This window comes from Panthera tigris, chromosome C1 (assembly GCF_018350195.1).
Source record: "Panthera tigris isolate Pti1 chromosome C1, P.tigris_Pti1_mat1.1, whole genome shotgun sequence".
Lineage (NCBI taxonomy): Eukaryota > Metazoa > Chordata > Mammalia > Carnivora > Felidae > Panthera > Panthera tigris.
The window spans coordinates 25,592,998-25,613,288 of NC_056667.1; the positions used below are offsets into that span (position 1 = coordinate 25,592,998).

General features: G+C 46.3%; 2 protein-coding genes across 2 annotated transcripts in view; one reads left to right on the top strand and one right to left on the bottom strand.

The window, feature by feature from the left end:
• The window catches only part of CSMD2 (CUB and Sushi multiple domains 2), a 538,353-nt gene that overhangs the window by 329,412 nt on the left and 188,650 nt on the right, over positions 1-20,291 (bottom strand).
• On the top strand, positions 3,903-5,018 carry HMGB4 (high mobility group box 4). Its single transcript, XM_007092442.2, has one exon. The coding sequence runs from the start codon at positions 4,414-4,416 to the stop codon at positions 4,993-4,995; it is 582 nt and encodes a 193-aa protein (XP_007092504.2). The 5' UTR covers positions 3,903-4,413; the 3' UTR covers positions 4,996-5,018.

Below are 20,291 nucleotides of genomic sequence, written 5' to 3' on the forward strand. Positions count from 1 at the left end.
GGACATATGCAGTCACTGATTCCTACCCCACTGGAAGAGGGGCAGGAGGGGGATGAAGGAAACATCAAAGCATTTACTAGAGGCCCAAGCCTGGTACTTTTGCTCTTCTTCTTGTGGCCTGAGCACTGGGATTTTTGAAACCTCCTCAGATGGTTCCAGCATGCCCCCAAATTTGGGGAACACTGTTACAGAAGATATGCCAAGATCATACGCCACTACAATTGAGGGTCAAATCTGCCCTGAGATTTCTGGAAGAGAAGGGTCAAGGTATCTCAACTCTGGGTGCACATTACTGTCAGCTGGGGAGATTTTCGAAAGACTTTTTATTTTGAAGTGAGAAGAGAGTTGCAAAGATAGTACAGAAATTTCCTGTAGACCCATCACCCAGCTTCCTCTAACATTAGCATCTTACATAACCATACTACATGTATCCAGACTAAGCAATCAACATTGGTACAGTACTGTTAGCCCAATGGAAGACTTCATTCGGATTTCTCCAGTCTTTTCACCAATGCCTTTTCTCTTGGTCCAGAATCCTGTCCACATCTTCCATAGCACTGAGACACTGAATCTACTTAGTCTTTAATTTGTGTCAGTTTCCCAGGCTTTCTTTGCTTTCCCAAGACCTTGGCATGTTTGAAGAGTACCAGTCAAGTATTTTGTAGAATATCCCTTAATTTGGGCTTGTCTAACATTTTCTCATGATTAGACCATGGGTTATGGAATGGGGGAAAGATAACCGTTATTGATTAAGGTGGTACCTGTCAGTTTTCTCCACTGAAAAGACACAATTTGAACTTTTCCACACTCTATTCATTAGAAGTGAGTCCCTACGTCCAGCCCACATGGCAGGGGGGAGTATTGGGTACGTTATTCTCATCATTTGTTAATTGCTCCATACTGCTTTGTTACCACCTCATTGCTCTTTATTGATAAGGTTGTAACAAGCTAGACCCAGCTAGTAAGCGGCAAAGCTAACATTTGAACTCATGTCTCCCTGACTCTAGGCCATGTTCTTTCCACTTCGTTATCATTCATTGCTAAGTCAAGAGGATCTCACAGTCCCTAAAGTAGGAGCAACCCCTCAGCTTGCCTATATAGTGTTCTTCAAATCAGTCCAAAGTAGGTCATGAGATCAGTCTGCAGGTTGTACTTTAAATAACAAAATAGGAACTATAACAGGATAGAAAAGAGTATATCACACACATAGTAAGTATAGTTTCATAAAGCTTTTGTTTCTGTATACTCTGTGTTTAGAGACCCTTATCTTTACAGTGGGGATAAAAATAGCACCTCCTCCAACACACACACACACACACACACACACACATACACACACACACACACGGTTGTTATAGATTAAATCAATTGATGTAGGTAAAGCACTTAGAAAAGAGACTGGCACACATTAAGCAGTATATAAATATTATGAACTATGCACGTGAACAAATGGGTCATGATGTAAAATGTATTTCCTATTGTAAACTGCAATTAACAAGTTAGAAAACACTGAACTCATATCTCTAGACCAGCGTCAGCAGATTTCTGACCTCCAGCCCACTACTTGTTTTTGTAAAGTTTTATCAGGGCCATAACCACACTCATTGGTGTATATATTGTCTATGGCTACTTTTGAGCTACAATGGTAGAGTTGAGTACTTCCAATAGAAGCCATATGGCCCACAAAGTTGAAAATATTTACTATCTGGTTCTCTAGACCCATAACCCTGCCTAGAGGTCATCTCATAATACAAGTGTTGTTAGATGCCTCTATTGAGGCCATCTGGCCCTGTTCTGCTACTGCCCTGGCAGGCATGTTTGCCCCTGCAGACCATTCTGGGCCGTGTGACTGCTAGGTGCTTGGGCCTTGAGAAGCTCACTACCCTCGACACTGAACTGGTGCCCACGCTTGCTTTATTTATCCACCTTCATGGCTGTTCATGGTGGAAAGCCAGAAACATGGTACACCGGTCAGGGTCCCAGTAGGAAACAGATGGCCATTCAAATTAGAAGAATTTGAGGCGTGTTTAATAAAGAAGCTCTTTACAAAGGGAAGGGAAAGGTGTAGGAAAGCCACAGGCATAACAGAGTCCTCAGAGGCTAGTAAAAGCAGAGCTCTTACCACCCTTGGCAGGAGAGGACAAGCAGAGGGAGCAATTCCTGAACCTAGAAGGAGTCAGTCACTTGGAAAAGACCCTTAGTTGGAGCCAAGACCTCAGTCCTGGGTCGGAGAACCTGTGAGGAGGGAGCCAGAATAAATGTCCTGACTTCACCTTCCTCTCTCCCTGATCTACTGTTGGGGTCCCCATTGGCCAAACTGAAATGGAAGCCAGATGGCATGAGACTCATTGATGTGGTCTCGTCTTCCCAGGGCAAAAGGGCAGGGTGGAGAAGGTTGGAAAGTCTCAGTTACCAACACACATAGCATTGATTTAGAAATCCAGGCATGTTGACCGTGCTTAAGGTCCTCCAGACAATGCCCCCATTTCATCTCTTCAAGTTGAGAGTGTGGCCCAGACACCAAAGGGTGGCCACAGCTTTTACCTTTCACCACCTTGTCTTCCTAGATCTGTTAGGCTCCAGATGATTATCATGGGGTTAATGCTTCTGGATCTTTTCATCATGAGAAGGGTAGGAGGTCATGAATGGAGGCACAGATGAGCCGCTGGGGTTTTTGTGAGACTGAGCAGAGTCTGATTAATATTTATAGATGTTAGCCAAGTCCTTCCATCTCGGAGAGGAGCTATGTCCCATTCCCCTTGGTAGCCCAGCTCAAATCCAACAAACAGGTGAGCCAACCTGCGGTGGCCCTTGGGAAAAAGAACTGCAGCACAAAAAGCTAACTAGGCTGAGAAATGTTCTCACTGGCCAGACCCCTCTGCCCCACCGCTAGCCCAGACTGCCTCAGCTGGCATCTGATATTTTACAGGCCCCTAAATGCAGCCATAAAACTAAAGCATGTCACCCGGAGGGTCTTTCTTGGCCAGTCCAAAGCACCCATTTTACAGATAGGAAATCATAGGCTTACAGGAAAGAAGGGGCTGGTCAGTAGTCCAGTCGCCTTGTCACAGAGCTGGGGATAAAATTCAGGACTAGGGACACTCATCAATTTTCATATTTCTTTTACAGAAGATGGATGTTGAAGTCAGTCCTGGAGCCCTGGGAATGACTGTAAGTGCGGTCGGACTAGTCTTAGGCAGCTTTCTCGTCAGGCTCAGTAACCGAAGCCGTACACTGGAACCCTCGGCCTCGGAGGCACCAGTTCTGAGGAGGCAGCATGTGAAGCACAAGCTTGAGTCACGCAAATCAGCCCAAATTCAGACTCCCACCTGTTAGTGGCTATTTTACCCTAATTTTTGTGTTAATGAGGCTCCATTTTCCAGCCCTATCGATTCAGCACAGCGAAGAGTTGTATTAACCCCAGTACCTTCCAAGCAAGGACCTTAAAGTGTCCAAAGGTCACTAGATGACACTTCTATTGTCTTTCTTTCTTCCTTCATCCGGAAGAAGGGTAGAATATTTGCAACTGCTTTCACAACAAATCAGAAGCCAGCTAGTTTGAGTGTAGCCATTAGGGCTCTGTTCTCTAACCCTGAGAGACAGGGATCCCTGAGATGAGAGCAAAGAGGCCTCCTGATAAGCCAAGGATTTGACCCCACTTTCATGGACTCAAGTGTAATTAGTAAAACCTCAAGGTTCTCCTCCCTCCACCTACCCCGCCCCCCAGTTCTTCAGAGCGATGAAGAATTTAGATGTATAGCCCAAATGCTTAGGTTTTAAATTAGACAACTTTGTCCTGACAGGAACCGAGTCACGGCTGTCATACCTGATTATTTTTAGAGTCACTACTAAACTCTTTGAATGGTGTGAGCTGCCACCATTCAAGGCAAACAGAAAGACTTCACATTTTATCATGACAGCTCAGAGCCATCCACCTCCTCGTGTTCGTTATTTCCATCCTGACTGTGGAGGGATCATGTGGCATCTTGACAATCTTACGGCAAGGAAGGCAGACCCCATGGCTCTTTACTACATCTGAGGGACTAAAAGCTCCCATTGCTGAGCAAAGCCTGTGGCCTCCAGGAAGCCAAGGAGAAATATTCTAGAGGAAGTGGCTGCTCCCTAGCCTCGTCTGGATGAACCATCATTGCTCATGAGAAGCAGAAATGGACCCTCAAGTAACCAACCAATAAGAGTGGCTGTATGCAAATGCTGCAGGCTGGTGAATGATGTCACAGTCCCCTCCTCTGACTCAATAATGCCACCACCACTGAAAAGGCTGACTCCTGACCGTAGCTCTTCAGAGAGAAAAATTCACCGCAAGCAGAGCACCTTCTAGATTGTTCCTGGAGTGTGGAGACAGAAGTCTCTGCTATCCAAGTTACTGAATCCAGAAAAAAAAAAAATGACCTTATGAACATGGGAAAAGAAATTCAGCTAAGGCCCAAGGCAAATGTCTCTTCTTACATCCACTTTTTGCTGAATTACAGGAACAAGTTCAAGGAGCAGCAGCCAAATACCTACCTCAGCTTTAAAGAATTCTCTAGAAAGTGTTCGGAAAAATGGAGGTCCATCTCAAAACATGAAAAGGCCAAATATGAAGCCCTGGCCAAGCTCGACAAAGCCCGATACCAGGAAGAGATGATGAATTACGGTGGCAAGAAGAAGAAGAGGAGAAAGAGGGACCCCTACGCACCCAGACGGCCCCCATCATCTTTCTTGCTCTTCTGCCAAGACCACTATGCCCAGCTGAAGAGGGAGAATCCAAACTGGTCTGTAGTGCAGGTGGCAAAGGCCTCAGGGAAGATGTGGTCGGCAACAACAGGTGCTGAAAAGCAGCCATATGAGCAAAGAGCAGCTCTCCTGAGAGCCAAGTACCAAGAGGACCTGGAAATCTACCGTAAACAATGTAAGGCCAACAAGGGCCACCAACGGTCAGCTAAGAACCAGCGAAGAGGGAAAATGGAGTCGGACGAGGCTGACGGATCCAATTAGAAATAAAATGTCATTCAACTGTACTGCCTGTCTCTGGTCTCCTGTGTGGCATTACAGCGGCCGTGGCTGCAGCTGCTTGGAGGAAGTGAGTGGGGTGGTAGTTGAGGTTGGGGTTTGGAAGCTGACCCTGGGGAGGGCTGGCTTTGAGACAGGTAGCAAAGGTGTCCACAGAGCAGCCCGTGAGGTCAGTACCTACAGAGCTTCGCTTGGGCAGGTCGGATGGGAGTCTCCAGGTGCAAAGTAGAAGTCATGGAGGTAAGGGCATCCTGGTTGCAAGTGGTTATCTAGGGCAGAAGACTCTCCTCAGGGTCAGGTGCATGGCACCGGTCCTTCAGTCCTGCCATTCTCTTCAGCAGGAGGGCCAGAAGGCCTGGAGTTCAAGTTGCACTCCCAGTTCAGGCCCAGCAGAGATTGAGAAACTGGAGTTTAGGTGGGCCTTGGGGGGTTTGGTTTCTCCAGTAATTCTAGAACTGCTCCTCCAGCAAGCCTTACGTACCATTAGCCAAGATGAGACTCCAGTGGTGATCCCTACTCTAGTGGGGATGAAGCTCTGGACTGATTTTACAAAAACAGACATTTGACTCTGCCCAAGTCATACAACTTGGAGAAAACCCTGTCATAATTTTGGTGGGCATCCACCCACTCATTTTTCTATGCTTATAAGCATAACACACATGGGCATGGACATTTGTTGCCTTTCTGACTACCTGGTATCCATCCCTTCTCCTCTTGTTCACAGCACCTGCCTCCATCCAAGGCTTGATCAGATGAAGTCCTCCAGTCACACTGATTGGTTCAGTTACAGGCATGTGACCCATGCTGGTCCAATCAGAGTGGACCACAGAACTTTTGCAAGGGATCCCATGGCCCTGTATAGTATATCCCTGAGGCTGTTGTGAGACATTTGCCTCATTCTCGGGCCCCAATGTTAGTCTTTATGGCATCAGGGTATAGTCTCGAGATTTTCATTGAAGATGAACCCACATATTCCATCTTTTTGTCTAAGTTAGTTTGAATTAGGTTTTCTGCCACTTAAAGTCAAAACTGGTAATTTGACACAAATCAGATTGTTTTGTGTCTGTGCTGTAACTATTTTTCAGGCAACAATATACTATGGGCAACATTTCATATCAATATAGATTGATATGAACTATTTTGAAATGGCTCTTGGCTTCTTGACATCAAAAAGACTGGGCCAAATTGCAAAAATGCTTTTTTGTCACCGGGTTATGCACGCAAGAGGCTTCCCTAATTCCATCTCCATTCCTATTCCATGATGCATTTACACTTCATACTGTACTGCTATTTGTACTCTCAAAACAAAAGTAAAAAGGCTTACTTTGAAAAGTCTTATAGGACTGGGTGAGCCTTTAGGGAATAGAAGGTAATAGAGTGGAGTGAATTCAAAATTCAATGTCTGGAATCAGGCTATTTGTGGGAGACTCACATGTGGCAGATACTGTGCTGGGTACCGGGAGGCCCCGCACAGACTACTGTTAGGTTCCTGCCCTGAAAGAACTTTCCTTCTGATGAGAGAGTTGGTTGTGGGCATAAGCGACAGCACTACAAGGCACAGTTAAAGTGAAGACTGTACAAAGTGCCGGGGTGGAAGCAGGTACCCCCTACCAAGGCAACCTTTGAAGTCTTCAGGGAGGAAGCAGCTTTATCCTACTTGGCAACCTTGTACTGGTGTTGGCTGGATTCCTGTTTCCCATTCCCTGTTTCCTACAGTTGTTGTTCCAACTTGGCTCTGCTTCCCCTGCAGCCCAACCTCCACTCTCAGGAGACGTCCTCATTTTCTATTTCATTGAGAAAGCAGAGATCATCAAACCTAAGTGCTCTGTTTTCTTCTTTCTCAACATGTAATCCACACCCATCCCTTCCTCCTGGTCTCAAGTCTCACAGGAAGCTGTAACGCACTTGCTACCCTGCTTCCCCTGCCTCCCTCAGGCCCTTGCTCCTCACTGCAAAGATGCAAATCCTTCAGCCTCTAAGCTTGCACAGATTGGCTTGGTGCTGTGGTACAAATGGTTCTGATCTTAATGTCTGCAAGACCCTGGGCAAATTCTCTTTCCTCTGAGTCCTCCCCGTGCAATGGGGATGATGCCCACCTTGCAGGTTGCTTTAGTGAATAAATGATGTAATACATATAAGAGCACTTGGCACAGTCATTAACACATAATAGGTACTGTGGTGGGCATCCTCTAGGGTGGCTGTCTCATGATTCTCCCTGCTGGTATCCATACCCATGTATGATCCCTTCTGATTAAATATGGGCAGCACATGTAACTTGCTTTTAATCAATAGAATGAAGGAAAACAGATAAGATGTGACTTCTGTGATTATGTAGTGATATATAAAACTCCATCTTACTACTTGATTTGCTCTAGAGATTCTCTGTGCTGGCTTGGTGAAGCAGCCAAGCTGAGGAAACCCACATGGCAAAGAATGGTGGTAAGTCTCTAGGAGCCGAGGGTGGCCTCAGACCAATAGCCCAACAAATACTAAAGCTCCCAGTCCTACAACCATGAGGAACTGAATGTTGCAGCAACTACACAAGCAGGGAAGTGGGCCCCTCCCCAGTTGAGCCTCCAGATGAAAACCCAGCCCTCACTGACACCTTGATTGCAGCATTGTGAGGTCTCACAGCCAAGCTGAGCTGTTACTGGATTCCTGACCCACAGAAACCATGAGACAATGTGTATTGTTTTAAGCCAGTAAGCGTGTGGTGATTTGTTACATGACAATAGATAACCAGTACAGTATTTAATAAATGCCTGATTTCTTATAATTCTAGAAGAGGCTGTCTTTAGCCTTATGTCTCTCTCTAGCCTCTACTTTAACTGTTTAATTTCCTTTCCTTTGTAACTTCCTGAAGGTGGAAAAGACCACCTCCATCCCTGCCCTGGGCAGAGTCCATCCTGGCTTGTACTCCTCTGTAGTGGTTTCAGTTAAGTTGTTTCCAGCCTGACCTGTGGGCTCCTGATGGGTAGCAGCTGGGTGTTGTACCACACTCCTTTCTGGGAAGTGGGCTGCCACACAGCCGGGCCCAGCCCTCATACTGCCCCTTTCTGGTTTCCTGTGTGATTAATTACATGAACGTGGGTGGCCAAGTCATAGTTTTGACAACAGTCTGCATCGCCCCTGCTGAAGACAAATTCCATTAACATTCCTTTACGAAAAAGGCGACAGGAGGGTGTGAATCTGTAGGCTTTTAATGACTGTAATGTAATGACAGAGGAGGGAGGGAAGGAGGAGGAAGAGGAGGAGAAGGAGGAGGGGGAGGAGGAGGAGAGGTGGGAGCCTGGACTAAGTCAGTGGGCTAGAGGAGAAGCAGGCAGGAGTGTGGTGTGGAGCGTGGAGCCAGCGCTCCAGACCCACTCAGGTGGGCTCTGCGCCCCTGCCCTTGGGAAGAGGAAGGCAGAGTCTTTGGGCCCACTGCTGTCTCAATGGCTGAATCACTGCACTCTGATCCTTCTCTCCTAAAGCTTTTCCTATGTTCATTTATTCATTCATTTATTCATTTATTCAACAAATATTTATGTAAATCTTATGCTTGCAATATACCAGGAACTGTTCTGATGCTTGGAATACAGCAAGGTCTGTGATCTCTTACGTTCCAGGGAGGGGAAGACAGATAATAAGTCAACAAATAAACACACCGGAGCATTTTTTGATAGTGCCAAGTGCTTCAAAGAAAATAAACAAGGGTAATGAGATAAACAGTGACAAGGGAGGTTGAGGGCACGTTAAATCAGTGGTCAAAGATGACATCTGAGTTTGGATTTAAAGGACAAGTAGAAACCAGGCATGCCAAGGTCTGAAGAAAGGGTTCTTCAAGCAGTGGGACAGCTAGTGCAAAGGTCCTGAGACAGAAGTGAGCTTGGCATATTAGAGGGAGGGAAGGGAGGCCAGAATGACAAGGTGTGAGCAAGTGGATGCCATGCAGCTGGAGAGGGGCAGACCTTAGAAAGGAGTTTATTTTAACATCTAAGTACAGTGGGAAGCCACAGAGTTTTCTGCAGGGCGAGCCATGTACATCCACTTTGATTTCTGGTTATTGGGCATTCTAGAGTCTTCAGAGACTACCAAGTGCCAACAAGGAGATGCTAGCCCCTCCAAGGTCTGCAAGAGCTAGAGGCAAGGCTAACAAATATCAAGCCCATGACATGTCTCTTTTTTGGAGGGGAAAAAATCAGGAGCCTCTACTTGGTACTCGTGGGAGCAACTGTAAGCTAAAAATCAAACATGAAAAGCGTGAAACTTCTACTCCTGTGATTCATAAGGGTAGGCATGGGTGGCAGAATGTTCCATAAGGACACTTCTTCCCAGGTCTCATGTTTGCACGTGGAACAGCTTTCACTCGAGTGGTGGTTGTCAACCTTGAGCCTATGTTAGAATCACCTCCGGAGGGCCTGGGTGGCTCAGTCGGTTGAGCATTCAACTTCGGCTCAGGTCGTCTCATGGTTTGTGAGTTTGAGCCCCACGTCAGGCTCTGTGCTGACAGGTCAGAGCATAAACCCTGCTTCAGATTCTGTCTCCTTCTCTCTCTGCCCCTCCCCTGCTTGTTCTCTCAGTCTCTCTCTCTCTCTCTCTCTAAAAAATAAACATTAAAAAAAAAGAATCACCTTTGAGCATGTTGGACACAGAATGCTATGTCCCCAAAAATGCCATTTTTCTGGGAGTTGGACCTAAACTTTGCATTTCCAAAAGTTCCCAGGTGACACTGATGCTGCTAGTCCCAGGCTCACAGACGAATTCTTCTCCCTCTTGCAACCCAGCCATTCACTTAGAAGAGTGAGTGAGACTTATCTGCCTACTGGGTTTGAGAGAAGGAGCTGACCATCCTTTTCTTTCTTCCCACCCCTCCTTGGCTGCAGAGTGCGCTCAAGTCTGTGTTCCAATTACTTCATTGGTAATAGAGGCGACAGGCTGACCCTCATGTTTTTCTCCTGCACCTGCCAACGGATTTCAAACCTGATGGGAATGAGCATATTTATGTATTGGGTTTACCTCAAATCCCTACAGAGGAGTTGATCCCAGTTGAAAAACAATTGATTAGCATCTGGAACACATAACTGTGTTGGGATCTTATAGCTGATTTTAGATGCCACTAAAGCACCAACTGTCTGAAGATGAAATGATCCAGTTTCTGGGCCTTTAAGTCTGAGGATCAGGTCCATGGACAGAGCATGGTCCTTAGGGTTAAGTCACCAAGGGGATGACACTCTCTTGTCATGTATCTCTAATCACACTCCCCAAAATAATACTTGCCCTTAGGTGTGCTGGAGAGTACATAAAACATCTGGGATATCACAGTAAATGAGGGCTGGTGTGTAAGAAGGACCCTATGAATGAGGGTGCCTGCCCTGGTGTCTAGAGGATGGTTTAAAGAAGAGAAGAACAACACAGAAAAAGGCAGTTGAAGCAGAAGAAAGCTTAGCCAGGGGCCTGAAGGGGGCCATGTGATGTTCCAGGCTGGCCTTGACCTCTGGGTTGGTGGGATGCCATGAATATGCTCATGTGGCCATCCCCTTGTAAGTTTCCACGCAATAACTCTCACTACCCATTGCTCCCTTTCCAGTCCTTCCTCTGATGCTTGATTGATGTAAGACTCTTCCCCCTCAACAGGAAAGTGTTTCAGTGGTTGCCCATCGCCTATGGCAGTCTGACACAGCATGAGCCCCTGCTGCCTCTGCACTGCCACCCACACTCAGCTTCTGCAGTAGCTCCCAGTGATCCCCACCTCCTGGCATTCACACCCTTGTGTAATACCTCCCTTTAAGTGTGGGCTGGACCTAGCGACTTACTTCTAATGAATAGAATAGGGCAAAAGTGATAAGATGTCACTTCTGTACCAGTGACTAGGGTGTAAAAAATGGTCTCTCTCTGTCTCTGTCTCTTGCTTGCTCAAAGCAAACTGAGATGTTGAAAGCTGCCCTGTGGAGGAGCTCATGTGGAAAGGAACTGAGGGTGGCTTTGGCCAACACCCAGTGAGGAACTGAGGCCCCCTTTCAAACAGCCTACAAGGAATGAATCCTGCCAACAACTATGAATAAGCTTGGAGGTGGATCATTCCTCAGCTCCAGTGGACACCTTTACTGAACAGCCTTGTGACCCAGATAAGCCACTTCTGATTCCTGACTCACAGAGACTAAGCTAATAGATGCTGTTGTTTCATGCAACCACAGTTTGGGGTAATTTGTTACAAACCAATAGGTGATAATCCAGATTGAGTTATCAAGAGAGGCATAGTATCATGGAAAATACCTAAAAATGTGCGATAGCTTTGGAAACAGTGGGCAGTCTAGGGGAATATTCTGTGAAGCTTGTTAGAAAAATCTGGACTTTGAGGATGCTGCCAGTGAAGGCTCAAAAGGAAGCAAGGACATGTTATGGAAACTGGAAGGAGGGGATCCTTGTTTTGTAGTGGCAGAAAGCTTAGCAACACTATTGTCTGCAGTAACGTGAAAGCACAACATGGCCCACTTAACTTAGTAACCTAGCCAAGGAGAGGTCCAAGCAAAGTGCCAAAGGCACTGACCACTTTCTTCTTGACATTTATGTGAGAAGAGATAAATCAAGGGAAAAATTGTTTAAAAAGGAGTCAGGACTTGACAGGTTTTGTTTTGTTTTTTGTTTTGTTTTGTTTTGTTTTAGAGAGAGAGAGAGAGAGAGCAAGAGTGGGGAGCAGAGGGGTGGAAGGAGAGAGAGAATCTTAAGCAAGATCCACACCAAGCCTGATGCAGGATTCAATCTCACAACCCTGAGATCATGACCTGAGCCAAAATCAAGAGTCAGATGCTCAACCGACTGAGCCACACAGGTACCCTGGGACTTGATAGTTTTGAAAACTCTCAATCTCCCAAGACAGCAAAGGACACTAAAATCAAGAAATGGCTTTCCAGTGCTGTCAGGGAAAGGTGGTCTGGAGATAAAGCTGAGAGTAAGGCTGTGCAGCCTTTGGTTGAGACCTCAGGAAGACCAAAAGAGCAGGGCGTCATTCAGTCACACAAGGCCCTTTAGAGAGATGACGGTGGTCTCACAGGTCCTCCAGATCAAACAGCAAGGCCTCTGGGAAGCATCAGAGTATCGTTCCTTGGTCACCTTAGCAGAAACTCAAGGTAGAGAAGGGTTTTCTTCAAAGAAATCTGTGGGCATGGCTTCTGTGTAAAGAGTGAATCTCAGGTTTCGCGAAGACCCGCAAAGGTCTGGAGAAAACTATCATCAGAAGAAGGACTGAGAGGGATGGAGTCAGCACAAAATAAAAAGAGGTCACTGGACTCCCCAGTCTCAATATATGCTTTCTTCCATGGGAAAAAAAAAATGACTCAGAGGGAGAAACCAAGAGTTCAGAAGGTGGAGCGAACACTCATGGAGAATTATTCCCAGATTTTGAAGGTAATCAGGAAAGTTCCAGTATTTTCCTGGGTGGATTTCAGAATTGTTACGGACCAGGGATTGCTTTATGCCTCACATTTCCCCCTGTTTTGAGTAGGAATGTCTGTAACCATTACCTTAGGTCTGTCCCACCATCGTATGTTGGGTATATGGGGGCCGAGAACTTTTCTCTCTGGTTTTGTAGAACTATAGCACCAGAGTAACCGTCTTCTAGAACCTGCCCTTAAGGAACCACACCCACGAGCCTCATCCATACCTGAACCGGATTTAGATGATGGTATTCTATACTCTGAGCTAATACTATCATGGGATAAGACTTTGGGGACCCGAGGACGGGGTAACTGTTTTTGTGTGTGAAAGAGGAATGAGTCATTGGGGGCCAGAGGGCAGCCTGTGGTAGGTACCTTCAGAAATGACCACATGATCTTCATCTCTTGGCATTTGTGCCCTTGGTCAATCCTCTCCCCTCTGTGTGGGCTGGACCCAGTGAATTTCTTCTAACAAGTAGAACACAGCAAAAAGAGTAAGCTGCCACTGTTGAGATGAAGTTATAATGGACTGGGACTCCCGTCTTATCCTCTCCCTCTCTGACTTGCTCTGATGGGGTAAGCAGCCATGTTGAAGCCCGACAGAAAGGCACTGAGGTAGTCTCTGATTGACAGCACGGAGACACTCAATCCTTCAATCATGTGAGTAAGCTTGGAGCAAACCCTTCTCCCCAGTTGGGCTTTGAGATGACTTACAGTCTTGGCAGACACCTTGACTGTGGCTTGTGAGAAACCCTGAGCCAGAGGACCTAGCTAAATCACAATCAGATTTCTAACACACAGAACATGTGAGGTAATGTTGTTTCAAGCCGTATGTTCTGGGGAAATTTGTTACACAGCAATAGATGCTTATTATTATCCACCCAAAGGCCCTGCTATGCAGTATTTCCCCTAGAAATGTTATACCTTGACACTCTCCTCAGGGGTTTTGCACATGCTACTCCAGGCTGGGACCATCCTCCTTACCTTTTAGGTCTGGTAAACGTCTACCTTCAGATGAGAGGTCAGGTGGCCCTTCCTCCAGGAAGCCCTCTTTGACTATCCCACCCTCCTCTGTGCTCCCGTAACATATCATCATCCCACTGCAGATCACATTGTATCAACTGTCTCCCAAACTTGAGGAGAAGGGCAGAGGCTTTGCCTTATTCATCCCGGTACCCTTTAAAATCTTACACGATGCTTGACATGCAGTAAAATAATAATAGTAAACATTTATTGGATGCCTATGCTGTGCCTGGTACTGTTTGGGGTGAACCAGATGTAATTATTTGATTTGCTAATAAACCCAATGAGGCAAGAACTTTAAACACCTCCGTTTTGCAGGCAAGGAACTGAAACTCTAGGCCAGCTTTTCAGTGCCTGCTTGTTGGAATCATGAGAGGCACACTGCTCCTCCTGTCCTGTGGCTGGCAGTAGTCGGTCCCCTCCTCGTGGGAACTCTGCAAACAGCAGAGCTGGCCCAGAAGGCTTCTTGAGTACCAACACACACACTCTGTGCCTTACTGGCTACATAATGTAGTATTTCCAGAGAAATACCTGGATCTATCCCTTGGCACCTCCAAGAAAGGGCTTGGCTGGCATCCAGAGAATTTATTGGGCACCAGAAACCACACCTCCAGCTCTCTGCTCACAGCTGTGCGTCTGGTCTGCAGGCAGAGTGAGCATTTTCCTCCCCTCACACTCTGTCATTATAAACCACGTAAATTCCTCGATACTCATGTTGAAATGAACAGATGTGGCTCTGTATTTTTAATGCATTATCTGCAATTAGCAGCAGTGGGCATGAAGAACTCTGCCATCCCTGGGGCTGCCCCTTGTGGATGCAGCTGTGAGTACATTTGGGTTGAAGAATCTGGCCAGACTCCTCTGGCCTGCGCAGCTCTGGCAAGTGGGTGAGGGAACTTCCATTTGTAGAGTGTCTACTCTGCCAGCAAGCAGAAAGGGGACTGCTGAAGCCTGATCATCACTCCACTGCCAGCCTGGCCTCCCTTCTACCCATCTTGCTGTCAAAACACCCTGAGGGGGTGTTCTCTAAGTGGAGCCCCAGTGGGCAGACAGCAGTCCCAAAAGTCATGGGTACTAAAGGTTTTTACGGGCTTGAGGTCTGCGGTGTGGAGGACAGGGTCTGTAAAGTGCAAATGGGGCATGCTCAGTGCCCATGGCAAACCTGAAAGGGTGTCTGCATGGACTTCTGGTAGCTGGTTAGAGTTAATGGGTGTGCACCAGCTTTGTCCAAAGAGGGACATTTTTGGAAATAAATACAGTGCTGGTAACTAGCATGTATTGGGCACTTTCCCTGGACCAGGCCCCGTTTCTAAGTGCTCTTCAAGCATCACCATATTTAATTCCAGAAGCAGTGTGGATGCCCATCCCACCCACCAAACCACAGCCAAAGACCACCAGGAATCCACCTGTAGTTGAACAAAGTTGGCATTATTGGCTTGTGGCAATGAGCCAGAATGCACGCCACTGGGAACTGTGGAGGTCCCAGTAAGAGGGTATTGGAAAGGACCTACTATAGGATTCAAGCCTGTGTTAGGTGATTTGGGGAGGGCTCAAGGAAGTAGAGCTTTGCTGTGGATTAGATGCTGTCACAAAGTAGGCATATGTTTACAACTGGGTAGTTCATAAATTTTATCTAGAAGGCAGGAAGAATGAAGCAGGACTAAAGTTGCAATTGGTAGAGCAGCAGCTGTCACTCATGTCAGCCAAGATGCAGAGGGAGGGGACTGGTCGGTCATCGTTGTGTCTTGGTAATGTTCTTGCTTGTGCTCGAGTTCAGATGTGATTATGAAGCAGTCCTGTTTTTGTCTTAACCCATCATGGTCATAGAACGGCCTGTGTGATGCTGATGTTCATGTTCAACAGGACAACACCAAGGTCTGCTGTGGGTTCCAGGCCAGCTCCCAGCGAAGCAGTGGCCTGATTTTGCCAGGCCGGTTTCCAGCCCTCAGGGGCTGCTTCTCTCTTTCTCAGCGGGCCCTGGGATTGTGCCAATTTACAGAAATAGGGAAACTGAGGCTCAGAGAGTTGTCATGGCCCGAAAGTGGTGCTGTGATTCCAGAGTCACTGGACTTAACTTGGGTGGGTGCAAAGGGAATGGGAGGGGAGGGGGTATGATTATGGGAAGCAAGGCGGTCCATGATGGGGATTGGCCACGGCAGAGAATAGAAAGAACATAGGCCTTGGAGTCAGAGATCTCCACTTTAGAAATCTATCCCTACCATTTACTAGCTAGGTGGTCCTGGGCAATTTATCGAACATCAGAGATTCAATTTCTTCTTTTGCATATAGGAATACAAAACTCTGTTTCCTAAGGTTATTGTGAGAACAAAAGTAAAAGACACAGGGTAGAGTGCCTATGTACCACCTGACAACAAGAGAGACCACTCTGAGCATGTGCTGCATGCCAGACCCTGTTTTAAGTACCTCACATGTGTTGACTCATCTAATATAGCAACCCCATGAAGCAGAGTCTATAATAATCTCTGGTTTGCAGGTGAGAAGATGGAATACAGACAGGTTAAGCAACTTATCTGAGGTCACACAGCTATCAAGTATCAGAACTCAGGCATTCTGACTCTAACATCCTTATTCTATTGCCTCTCATGAAAATTGTTGGGTCACTGCTCCTTCCCTTCCATAGCTGCAAGGGTTTCAAGACTCTGGTCAAATTTTGATGGCAATTTAATGCCCTTGGAACTCCCAGGGTCCCAGACTCTTGCTTGTGGATGGGTCTAAGCTGTTTGCTTGGCTGTGGTTCTGAGAGCATTCATTGCCTTTTAGAAGGTCAAAACAATCTTGGCATTACAGACACTGTAGATTCAGGCCACCGTGGTCAATAGATCAAATAAAACATAGTATTGCCTTTTGGTATTTCCATGCCTGTTAGTAAATACTGGAGTCAGAGAAAAACACTGGGAAATGAGTAAAAACTAAAGCGTGTTGGGGAACGGCCCAATGAGGCAGCAGAAGCCCTCTTGTGGCAAGACTGATGTGTGGGCAGAAGGCAAATGGCTGCCCTAGAGGAAATGGACCAGCTGCAGCTGGTCTCCCTCAGTCCCAGAACAGCAGAAAACCATTGCCACAGCACCATGGTCTAAGGCTGATGCCACACTGCCTGGTTCTAACCTGTTGAGTGGGTTTACAGGTTCTGTCAACAGTTCTGGGAGACTGGGAGGCAGGAACTCCTGGACCCAGTAATTCTAGTGACCAAGGTCCTTCAGGCCACTCACCTCTCCCCTCCCCCTCCCCCGAGGCAGCGTTCTGCCACCACGTGGGGGAGACAAAGTCCTGGACCTCCCTTCAATATCCTCTCTGCTGTTTCCTACAGCCCCAGATCATTGTCATCAACCTTTTTGAGGCCCATCTGTTCTTAATTACATCTCTAAATCCCTAAGCATTACAACTCTGAGAACTTGGGAAATTTAGCTTCTTAGAGGATTTGTAATCATCACAGCAATCCCTAGTATTTACAGAGCTTCCTTTTGCAGACTATGAAATCCAGACAGACAATACTGTGGTGGTGAGGACACCCCGAAATTTCTCTCAAGTTCTCTTCACGGAGTGCCAGGCCCTTTGTCTTATTTTGTTTAGTTCAAGGAGGTGGATAAAAAGAGTAAGTTTTCTTCACTTTTTTTGAGAGAGACCAAAGAGCAGGTGGAAAGCTTATACCAGTGAGGAAGCTACATCTTGGGTTTTGTGCCCAGCCCATGCCCTCTTCTTTGGGCTACCCTGATCCTCACCTGCCTCCTGTTGCCACCGCTGGAGGGATGGGCTCCTGTGGCTATGCTTGTCCCAGCTGAGGGTGCCCCTTCTTAGTATCAGTTGATTGGATGGGAGTTGATACTTGACTAGCCAGCTGAACAAATCAGATTCTCTCTCTTGATAATTTGAATCAAGAGGTATAGAAACTGGAAGTCAGTCTGACCCAGGGTCTGGAGTGACCATTTGAGACCACGTGTACTGATTAACAAGCAAGAGATAGGAGAATAGACTATCCAGTACCCAAGAGAGATGTTCTTCAGCACTTTCTGTCCTCTGTATTTGTTCAATAAACCCTTTGAATTCCTGAGCCAGGAACCAGCACATGAGGCCATTACTGCAGGAAGGTGAGGCATTGGAAATAAACTGAAAACTCCTGTTTTACTTTCTCTGTCACAACATGCTTTACCTTAGCTTTAGTGGAACATGAGTCCAGGCCCCATGAGTGCCATGTACATGAGATGGGAACAACTACACTTCCCATCTAATGGGGAAAACCAGATGGCACCATGGGTGAATGGAAGACCAGCATGCCATCCATTCTGGACACCCCTGCTGACCTTTATCAGAAGCCAACATGGGCCTCCCCAGAGCTGCTGTGGTGTGGGGCATGGTTGCCCATGGCCTCCCAGCTTAAAGGAGAAGGACTGAGAAAAGTCCCTGTAAAAGGATTAGTTATGACACATCATAGCCATCTGGTCCCTCCATTGATCTGACAGCAGCAGCAGGGGTGGAAGGCAGCAGACACAGAGGCCTTGGGAGCACAATTCGATGAACAGCCCTCGTTGATTGTTTACCTGTCTGATGGCTGATGACTCTCTATGTATAAAAGACACCCATGGAAGGTCAGAGCTGGAAGGGCACCTTAAGAAGGCCCCATGACAGCTCAGGGTTGTCACAAATGGGACAAGCAAGACCCAAAGACACTACTGAGATGTGACCTTTCTGGTTACAATCAAAGGAGCCCAAAGTTCCCATTGTTTATTGAAGAGCTTTGGGGGAGGAGGGAGTATTGTTGGGCTTTGTAGCCCTATACTTCCCACAGGGAGGAAAGCAAAGAGAATATATATTTATGTGGAGTCTATAGGACTGAATCATAAGCTCTTGGACTAAAAGAAAAAGAACATTCTTATCATAGAAATAGCAATGTGTTGTCACTAATTCAGAAGCCCCATCACTCCTGCCCCACAGGGCACAGACCAGAACAATCATAGATTTTGCTCAGCTGGAGGTTCCAAATGGAGTATGTGAGACGGTGGCTTCTGTGATGCCAGCTTTTGCCCAGCCTCTAGAGCTTAGCCGTATATTTGGGTTTAACTTTCCCTGTCTAGGTGCCAGTGAGTCTCCAGCAGGCAATTCATCATGAGCCTCTTCCTCTATTATCAAATGGATTCTGGAAATAGTCTGTTGCCCACCCACCAATCCAAGGTGCCCTGTGCGATTTAGCCCCTGCAGCTTTTGTAGTTAACCACCCTATCTAAGTGTGGCCCATCTGCCTGACTGGTCTGTTCCAGTCTCTGATCCCTATTCTTGCTCCCTTGTGGGCTGGGAGCCTGGTTAAACTCTTTCTGGATGGCTGGAGTTTGGCTCTAGTCTCCTGGAGGTTGGGATTTATCCTCCTCATTTTCATCAACCAGTAAGTATCCCTAACCTAAAATTCACCCAGGCACCTGGGTTGGGTGCCCACCCCATTCTCTGAGAATGTGCCTTTCCAAAAGTGCCAGCCAAGATGAGGGTGGAATTGGCCTTATTTCCTTGGTTTCTGAACAGACAGTTTTCAAGTCCTGCTCTAGCCACCATCACCATAATTATGAGCATTGGCTTTAGAGTAGAAAGTGCTGGCCCTGAATTCTGTCCACATGACTGGCCAACTGTATGAACTTGGGCAAGTAAACAAGCTCCATTCTTTTGAGCCTCACTTTCCTAACCTATGTAAAGGGGATGTTAAAACCTATCCTATGTGACTGGTGTGGAGTAAATGATAGCATAAAAGATAATGGGTATAAAGAACTCAGCACAATGTACCATGCATGATCCTAACATGTAATGTTCACTGAGAGTTTACAACATGTTAAATTCTGTGCAAAGTGCATTGTAAGCATCACCTTAGTTAATTTGCAGAGTAATCTTGTGAGATCCTATTATCCCAAAATTTTAAAGGAGAAATCTGAGATTTGAAAGGTTTAAGTAAATTGCTCAAGGTCAACAGCTGGTTAGTAGTTCAGCAAATGCTGATCTTGTGGAGACCAAAGATTATGAGTTAGCTAATTTAATGTCCTGGTATAATGTACAGTACAGTACAGTAGTCACTAAAATAAATTGTGTTGAATTAATGCATGGCTCCCAATTTAGTGCTCCTTTGCATAACTGCATTAAGAGCTCAGTTCTATCAACTTACTGTTCCTTTCTCTCTCTCTCTCTCTCTCTCTCTCTCTCTCTCTCCCTCCCTCCCTCCCTCCCTCCTGCTCCCTCTCCCTCGCCCTTGCCCTCTCCTCTCTCTGCTGCAGTGGGAGCACTAAGCTGTTCATCCACGTTTCATTTCTGCTGCCATTTGTGTTGTTATCCCTAGTATGGCTATTACTAGATGTTTTAATTCAAACCTTCCATCCGAACGGATAGATCATTTCCATACCACCTACTCTTTAATCAGAGAGTACTCACAGATTCAGCACTTTGGACAGAGCTAGGATTTTTGAGCTAATGTGTAGTCAGTATTGGATTTGCATTTAAAAACTATTTACATTAAATGTGTGACCCACATATGAGAAAATACTGCATTCCCCACTTCTAGCTCAGTGGCTCTGGCTCTCTCTTCCTTCTCATAGTCTGTGAGATGAAAAAAGATTGCCATAAAGATTTTATGAGTCCAAGAGAAACATTACTCAAACAGGATTTATTTCCAAGGCATCATTCTGAAACTGTGGCATGTTGTTTAAAGGGGAAGCAAAGCTCATATTGGTGGAATTTTTATACTCAAATGAAGTCCAAATGTTACAGAAGATCCTCTTAATGGCTGCCAGGTGAGCAACTTCTTCAATTTGGTTCAAATCAACAGATAATTTATAGAGTGTTTTCAGCATCTTT